At 38.9% G+C, this 9,104-nt stretch overlaps 1 protein-coding gene across 1 annotated transcript; it reads right to left on the bottom strand.

Annotated features, from left to right (window-relative positions):
- Window positions 1-5,083: 5,083 nt before the first annotated feature.
- On the bottom strand, window positions 5,084-5,536 carry LOC107710778 (C-type natriuretic peptide 3-like). The gene is made up of 2 exons (XM_016515624.1): window positions 5,453-5,536; window positions 5,084-5,377 (listed from the first exon to the last, which is right to left on the bottom strand). Exons 1-2 carry the CDS (start codon window positions 5,534-5,536, stop codon window positions 5,084-5,086), a joined length of 378 nt encoding a protein of 125 aa, XP_016371110.1.
- Between the last annotated feature and the right edge of the window lie 3,568 nt (window positions 5,537-9,104).

Below are 9,104 nucleotides of genomic sequence, written 5' to 3'. Positions count from 1 at the left end.
GCTGTCGGTGAGTCTAGTCTGTTCATGCCTCGTCAAGTCTGTTCATGCCTAGTTAAGTCTGTTCATGCCTAGTCAAGTCTGTTCATGCCTCGTCAAGTCAAGTCTGTGTTTCTAGTCTTCATTTATTGTTTGGATCACGTCTGTGAATAAACTGCACATGGGTTCTTCACTACGCTCGCCTTCAGTGGACTGATTCGTTACAAGAGGCTAAGTTTATGCAACTGACCCCAGGTTTACGGATGGAGCTTCATGCATTTTAATACAAATCAATTTTATACTAAATCGACCGTTTTTAAAATAGATACGTTTTCTCATGAGATCGGGTTGACGTAAATAAATAAATGCATTCATTCATTAATTTATCCATTCATTCATTTATTATTATTATTATTATTATGTAATGGACACGTGACGTGCACATTTGGATCAGCTGTTGCTCTGCTGAGGTTCTATCAACTCGAAAGATCTAAATGAAACCTTAAATAATATGAAAGTAGGACAGAGGAGGATATCAATAAATGTTTATAAAGACATTATGGGTGCGACGTGTTTCTGATGCTCAGATCTTCACATAAATTTGTATAAACGTACAGTAATTATTTAGTTATAGGAATTGATTAGATGAAGGCCTACATTCTTAAAAATAAAGGTTCTTTATTGGCATCAGTGGTTCCATGAACAACCTTTAACATCCATGTAACTTTTCCAGTGCACAAAAGGTTCTTTATATATATATATATATATATATATATATATATTGTCAGTTTAACGCGTTAACTTAATTAGTTATGAAAAAATAACGTGATTAAAATATTTTAACGCAGTTAACGCACTGGCCCCGCCCCCAGACCTGTATGTCATCTTATATTTCATACAGTTGACTGTTGACAAATACTATGCAGGGCAACAACTCCATAAATACAGTTATGCCCTAAAAATCAAGATATTGGGGCAAAAATGCTCCTGTATGAGTTTCTGTCTCATATTTATATCACATGATAAGCGATATCACACAAGCAGTGAGAGCAATATCACACGAGTGCTGTTTATGTCCGAACCTGTATGTCATCTTATATTTCATACAGTTGACTGTTGACAAATACTATGCAGGGCAACAACTCCATAAATACAGTTATGCCCTAAAAATCAAGATATTGGGGCAAAAATGCTCCTGTATGAGTTTCTGTCTCATATTTATATCACATGATAAGCGATATCACACAAGCAGTGAGAGCAATATCACACGAGTGCTGTTTATGTCCGAATACCACGAGTGCAAATGTGATTTTATACAACAGTTCAGTAAATAATAAGCTAATATTGCGTTATATTTTAAACACAGTATTGTCTGTTTTTGCTCAGTTTTGCCAACAAAAACCTATGAGCTATAAAGCCACAGCAGAACTGTTGTGCATCTCTGAGTAGCACAGTGGTGTTTAGTTTCTGAATTAATCCGCGTTTTGAACGAATCTTGTGAACCAATGATTCAAAGACCCATTCATGAAGAGAGCCATTTACTTCATTCCTGAATGAATCAGTCGTTTGAACGAATCGAATGAATGAATAAATGACTCATGAAGACATTTACCGCCACCTGTTGGCAGTTTTAGTTTCTTATATAGTGTATTATTTCATTAAAAAAAAAATTAAAAGGGATAGTTCACCCAAAATTTTTTTTATAATGTAATCATTTACTCAAACCTGAATGCCTTACTTTCTTGTGTGCAACATAAAAGAAGGTATTTTAAAGACTGTTGGTAACAAAGCTGTTTTGGTTACCAATGACTTACATTGCATGAACCAAGAAAAAAAAAGTGAATCCGCGTTTTGAACGAATCGTGTGAACCAATGATTCAAAGACCCATTCATGAAGAGAGCCATTTACTTCATTCCTGAATGAATCAGTCGTTTGAACGAATCGAATGAATGAATAAATGACTCATGAAGACATTTACCGCCACCTGTTGGCAGTTTTAGTTTCTTATATAGTGTATTATTTCATTAAAAAAAAAATTAAAAGGGATAGTTCACCCAAAATTTTTTTTATAATGTAATCATTTACTCAAACCTGAATGCCTTACTTTCTTGTGTGCAACATAAAAGAAGGTATTTTAAAGACTGTTGGTAACAAAGCTGTTTTGGTTACCAATGACTTACATTGCATGAACCAAGAAAAAAAAAGAGATGTTTCTCAAATTACCTTCTTTTTTGTTCCATAGTTTGTTAGGCCGTTGTAGCCTTTTTTCAACAGGGAGAATAAGGCGAGATGAACATCGCGGAGCAGGGCCGTGCACAGACCTTTTGAGGGGCATGTGCTGAAACTGACAAAAAGGGCACCCTTCTGTGAATAATGGTATCTTAATGTGGCATGTTGGAGTCCGACTGTCCCACATTTGTGCTTGATTTTATTTAGAAGACAAAACGATATTGTGTGTATAAAAAGTAATAACGAAAAACTTTTTGACAGCAGCATTGGACCAATGTTTCTTTTTCACAGCATTTATAAACATGAAGAACGCAGAAGATATCAGATTTTAGATGACTTATATATATATATACGTCACAGCGTGCGTGAACGCGCTGATGACGTATCCTGTCTACGCGAACAGGGTGCGCAGAGGTATGCAAATACATATGTTGACAGGCAGGTAGGAAAGCCAATTAACTTTGTGTCAAACTCAAATGCAGTTATGGCCGGGTTTTTGACCAGCGAATGTGTGTGCAAATGTGCAATTTGTCCATCATTAAAACGGCAGCATCACATTACGTTTTGATCAACAGGTTACAAAGTTTGTTGTAGCTATATGGGCGCTCAGTTTTTCCTGTTGTAAAATACATTTGGCCAAAATCTCATTTTATAAAAGATGAAATGCTACTGTTTGCACTGGCATGCACAGGCTATTTAAGTGTAGGCTATTGGCTATGACTAGATCGCAAATGCTAGCCCTCTCTCTCCGGTCCCATGTCGCAGACCTCAAATACATAAAATATGAGCCTTTATAGACATAGTGTTTCTTGCGTAAAGAAAATGCTGTACTTATTCAAACAAGATCTTTATTTACCCTCGCAAGATCCAACAAGATTTAGTCACATCACAAGCTATTTTTAATACCTTTCATTGGCTAAGAACAGGGTGCGCAGAGGTATGCAAATACATATGTTGACAGGCAGGTAGGAAAGCCAATTAAAACGCTCGGACCGAGCGTTTTGATTGGACGAACATTTCTTGGTCCTACGCCTTCCACAGAATGTATAAATACAGATAAATACATTTAGACCACTTAACTTAATGATTGCTATCGGGATGTGAAGAGGCTTTCAACCAGCATAACAAAAAATGTTTCTGAAGACTATCACCTATTGCACCTTTAAGTGTAGGCTATTGGCTATGACTAGATCGCAAATGCTAGCCCTCTCTCTCCGGTCCCATGTCGCAGACCTCAAATACATAAAATATGAGCCTTTATAGACATAGTGTTTCTTGCGTAAAGAAAATGCTGTACTTATTCAAACAAGATCTTTATTTACCCTCGCAAGATCCAACAAGATTTAGTCACATCACAAGCTATTTTTAATACCTTTCATTGGCTAAATATTAGTAAATCAGACAGACAGACGTAAAGGATGACCAATAGCATTGATTTATTGAAGAAGAAAAAGAAAAAAAAAAGAAGAAAAAAGGGCACTTTGGAGTGTAAGGGCAAAAAGGGCATGTGCTCTGCACAGATTGAGCCCTACCTGTGCATGTGCCTGTATATATATATATTTTTTTTCTTTCTTTCTTTTTATATATATATATAGTTTTTAAGGGTTCATATAGGTATAGGCTACATTATAGCTATATGTATCACAACGCTGATTTTAAAGTGCTGGTATATCACAATGCTGATTTTCATATAATTTCCACATTATTACAAATCTGGGACAACAGATTATCAGATTTATGGTTTAGTTTATTATGCATTAATATACAAGGCTTGCATTGTTAGTGAATTACCAATCCTAGTTTGGATTTAGGTTTATTCTGTGTAACTGTTACAGTGTATTTAACGATTGTTTTCATATAAATCAAACCTCTTAACTGGAACACAATGCCTGAATTGGTTCTAAAAATTACTTTTTTTAGTATAGTATTTTGTTTGTGTATCCGGGTCACGCCTAAATTCAATAGATCTCACCAACAAATATGTTTTTCATTGATTGTGTCAATAAATGATCCATGTGATCATTGGACTATTTGGACTATAGTTCAAACATACACTGCAAAATGCTTATCATTTAAGCCATTTTAGTCATGGAAACATCTAAAAAAAGAAGAAAAAAAATCCGAAATTCGTCAAAAATGGACTGATTACATTATGTTCGCTCAGGTAGAAATAGACCCTTATGGCCAATTTGGCACTTTTGAATCACTGATTCATTGTAGAATAATATATATATATATATATATATATATATAATGTAACTCCTGAAATGCCCCTGTAGCCGGATGCAAGGAGCAAAACTGTCTTTTAAGTTGAGTTTGTAATTTTTTACTGTATTTCTTTATGTCTATTTTTAACGAAACAACTAAGACATTAACAAATGCATTTTGTTGATGCCAGTGCATTATATTAACATACGCATTAGGCTAATTTACCTTCTATTCATCGTCAGATATACTCACTTTAGTTTTAGACCACATTGACACACACGTTATGCAAAATATTTATTTTGCAGCAATATACATTCTCTATAACACGATTGTATTTAGGGAGGACATAATAAATACATACATAAATAAATAGATGCAACAGTACAAAGCAGCAGTCATGGAATCTTCAAATACAAACTATGTACATGTCTAAATCTTAAATAAATAATGACCAACACATACAGCATCACCTGAACACATATCTACGGTAAACTTTCAGTCAACACTTCTTTATCTAAGATAAAGTGTGTCAAGTATTTCAAAGTCCCAACCTGCAAGAAGTGACATGACATGAAGTAATAAGACATGACTTATTTAATTTCTAACACGCGTTTGAACAGTGTTACATATCTGGTCAAGATGACCTGACATCTCCTAACATACCTCCGCTTAACACCCGAGTCCGCTAAAAGACCCGATTCTTTCGAGTCTGACCCCAAAGCAGCTCCTCAGCCCGCCTTTCTTGAATCGACTCCACGAGCGCTTGGATGTGGACAGTAAGTCGCCTAGGAGACGCTCGAACGCGCGATCTTTCCCCGCCAGCGCTGAGTTGCGCTCGTCTGATTCCCACGGTTGCTCCGCGCGCTCGTCCAGTGCGCTCTTCTGCGCTCCCTCATCCTTCTGCTCCATCTCCGACTCCACAAACGGCGCGTTCACTTCTTCGTCTAACAAATGCATAAGACTCTGCTATTAAAAAAAAGCATATGATTAGCCAGAGTCTAATAAACCTTAAGAGTGAGCCAAGACTGAAAGACTCACCTGTAAACTGGTAACTGGTTTGGCACCGACCCAGTTTAAAAGTAGAAGTGAAGATACGCAGAATATAGAGATGTTGGCAATCATTGTTGGTGAAGTATTTTGGAGGTCAGCAGTCTTCAGCGGTGGCTGTGCGCGGCTCCGTTCACTCTTCTCTCGAACCCAAGCACTGTGTCCAGGTGCGCGCTTTTATTTCGCCGATTTCGTCACGGTCACCCAGGAAAATCCAGCAAACCCTACGGGGAGGGCTCTTCATTTTCATTAGGATCCCTCTTCGTTGACCGAACATTGCTATGGTGACGTGCAGGAGGCTCCTTCCAATCGTCAAAGCAATAGATGTCATCACTTACACTCATCTCATCCCAGTGTTTTATACAGAAAGCTCTACCCAAATCAGTCTAGAGTTTTTTTTCTTTATCCAATATATTGTGCATTTAGCTCAAGGTGTACACAAATTGCAAAGGCAAGCTACTTTAAGAAATAAGTAATTTTACACACTTTACCTGGACAGAAGCTGCCAAGTGTTTGGTCTTTGATATTTTCATTTGCAATATTTATGTTCTTAAAGGGATAGTTCACCCACAAATGAAAATTCGATGTTTATCTGCTTACCCCCAGGGCATCCAAGATGTAGGTGACTTTGTTTCTTCAGTAGAACACATATGATGATTTTTAACTCCAGCCGTTGCAGTCTATCAGTCGTATAATGCATGGCAATGGTAACAAATTCTATGAGAGACGATATAAATACTGTTCAGTTTCTTGCACAGACCGATCGTTTCGTGTATTTACACATCAATGTATCGTCACGAGCTGCAGGGTTTAATTTGGATTTGTCTGTGCATGTTTTTTTTACTCTCATAGATTTTGTTACCATTGCCATGCATTATACGACTGATAGACTGCAACGGTTAAAGTTAAAAATCATCATATGTGTTCTACTGAAGAAACAAAGTCACCTACATCTTGGATGCCCTGGGGGTAAGCAGATAAACATCACATTTTCATTTTTGGGTGAACTATCCCTTTAAAATGAGGCGTGAAGCAAAACTCTGGCTAGCTAGAACCTCATTTTGACTTTACTAAGACAACATACATAAACATGTTTCATAAACGCTGAAAAACATGGTTTTGAGGGCAGCATAGATGTATCCTTCATTTACATATGATATGCCACACTCCTATATTTTTTTCTTTTTTTTCCCCCTATATATATATTTTTTTTTTTTGCATTTCTACAGAGAAATATTCATTGTAGTTGAATTTGTTCTAGATCACGGACAATATGATGCCTTGGAAGCATGCCTGAGTTTCCCTAGGAGGTAAACAAACACTGCCTTCAGTTTTGGACAGCCATTGTCTGTCAGCTCAGTTTCCTGGTTTTCATGCAGGCAGTGTGTGGTTAACTTTCAGTTTGAGAAAGTCTTCTCAAAAGAGATCCCTCGCTTGTTCTCACAGCGATGTGAAAGCACAGCAGTGGGATTTTTATGTATTGATGCAAAAGTTTCTTTACACATAAAGATGACCCAACAAAACAGAAGAAATTACTTTTCAGAAAGCTTCAAACAATAGAAAAAACCACTGAATCCAAGTCTTAAGCTAATTTTCCTATATTTATGACCAAATACAACCACAAAACGTACAACACACATTCACTACAATGGAAAGCAATTTCTCAATACTAGCTGGAATATATAATTTTTTAATCAATAATAAAATGCTTTCTAATTTTCTCAAAAAGTGTAAACACCGTGACTTTGTGTCTCAGCCAATGGCAAGAGTTTGTGGTCAGACTATGTGACCAATGGCAGACAGCAGAAACCTGTTTGAAAACAAGCGTTGTTTGTACATTTGCTTTGGTGACGCCAGTGGCTCAGGAATTACACACTTCAGCTTTAACCCATCATTGTCCCTCATTACTTTCACATTGTCTGTTGGCTGTGTTTATTATACACTATCATATTTCATTCGGGCAGCTCTTAACTTCAAGCACAGTTCACTGAGCACTGCTCTTTCCCTGATGAGAAGCCAATGGGGCTAATTGAGATTTTAATGACAGGCTGCACTGCAGTCTGTTCCAAATGTCATTTATTTGCTAAATAGATCATATGCATAATGTATAACAAAAGTGTTACAAAGAAAATGATCAGCAAACTGCAAATAATGATAATTCAGTATTCAGATATGTGTTTTTGTTGCCCATTTGAAAGCGTTTAATTTCAACATAAGCCATTTCAACATCACAAATAGTGTTTAAAATTTTTATAGCCACATTAGGCTTGCAGAGGGAACGATTTCTGCCAGATGACCTGTTTTCCTAATAGCTGTGCTAGATGCCGATGGCCGCTAAAATGCTAATCAGTCCCTGTTTGCCTTCATACTGTGCTCCAGTGGAAAGCTAGCAAGAGATCATCAGTCAAGCCCTGGCCACCTGTCATCCTCAGGGCTTTATTGGTTTGAGCCAGGCCTCTCTTGATGTTCAACCCAAACCTGAGTAGCCAGCAGCCATGTTAGAAGGATGAGATACATTTATCTTAAAGTTTCTCCCTCACCCTCCCTTGATCTTGCCATGAGATTCAAATGGAATTTTTTTGCAGGGTTTAGCTGCTCACAGGCTGCATGTTTGAGATCACTGTTCACAAAAGCAGTTTACTAATTTAAAGGAATAATCTGGGTTCAATACAAGTTAAAGAGGAGTTAAATTATTTTTTTTGTGGTATTGAACATAGTATAGAGTTCAGAGAAAGGAGACTGTAGTTGTTTCTCCTGTGAAGTGTTTTTGCTGTGAGCATTACTTATTTTTCATAAGGTTATTGAATTCAGCAAACTCCTAACTGTCACAAACATGGGTTGTATGATGGAAGGATGGCTGTGGAGAGTCCATACAAAAAGACAGGAGTGGGCGAAGGGATGGCGACCAAGCACAGGGGACAGGAGTTGGCAAAGGGATGAAGAATGGAGCAAGCAGGACCAGGGAGGCAACGATGGAGGAAGGAGCCAGGGAACAGGCGGGAGTAGGAGGAACCAGAAGGTGGAGGTCCAGAGCCCAGCCAAGAATGAGGTCCAAGGTGGAGTCGCAGAAGGGAGTCATGGTGGTGTCCCGGGAGGAGGAGCCAGGAGGACAAGCTCCTGCAACAGACAGTGGAGACCCAGACGAAGCCAAAGAGACACAGAGCCTGGGTGACACCGATGTCCCAACGTGGAGCCGGAGGGACGAAGGAGCCCAGTGGAGCTGGTGGGGTAACAAGCCATGGTGAAGATCGAGGGAGCTAGGAGCCAAGGTGGAGTCGATGGGTCGCAGGGCCAAGGTGGAGTCAGGGATCCAGTGGTTGGAGGCGATGATAGGGCATCCTCACGCCTAAGTGGCACTGGTTACTGGAAGACCCGATGCAAACTCACATAGGCGATGGGAGGCAGAGGGTGAGCTGAGGGGATGGCAGGTGGCAGCGGAGATGGGACAGAGTGCTTGGCTGGCATGGAAGGTGGAGGTAGATGGATGCTTGCCCAAGGTGGTGCCAGAGGGACGAGTAAGACCGGCGGAGCAGTTAGGATAACAGGCCATGGCGGAGATGATGGAGCTAGGAGCCAAGGTGGAGGTGAAGGATCGTGAGCCTATGTGGAATTTGGGATTCCGTGGCTGGAGGAACCTCACATG

The sequence above is a fragment of the Sinocyclocheilus rhinocerous genome, unplaced genomic scaffold (genome assembly GCF_001515625.1).
Source record: "Sinocyclocheilus rhinocerous isolate Xijiao unplaced genomic scaffold, SAMN03320098_v1.1 scaffold1048, whole genome shotgun sequence".
NCBI classification, from domain to species: domain Eukaryota; kingdom Metazoa; phylum Chordata; class Actinopteri; order Cypriniformes; family Cyprinidae; genus Sinocyclocheilus; species Sinocyclocheilus rhinocerous.
The sequence above is the reverse complement of the archived record's forward strand: the minus strand, read 5'-3'. Positions and strand labels throughout refer to the sequence as shown.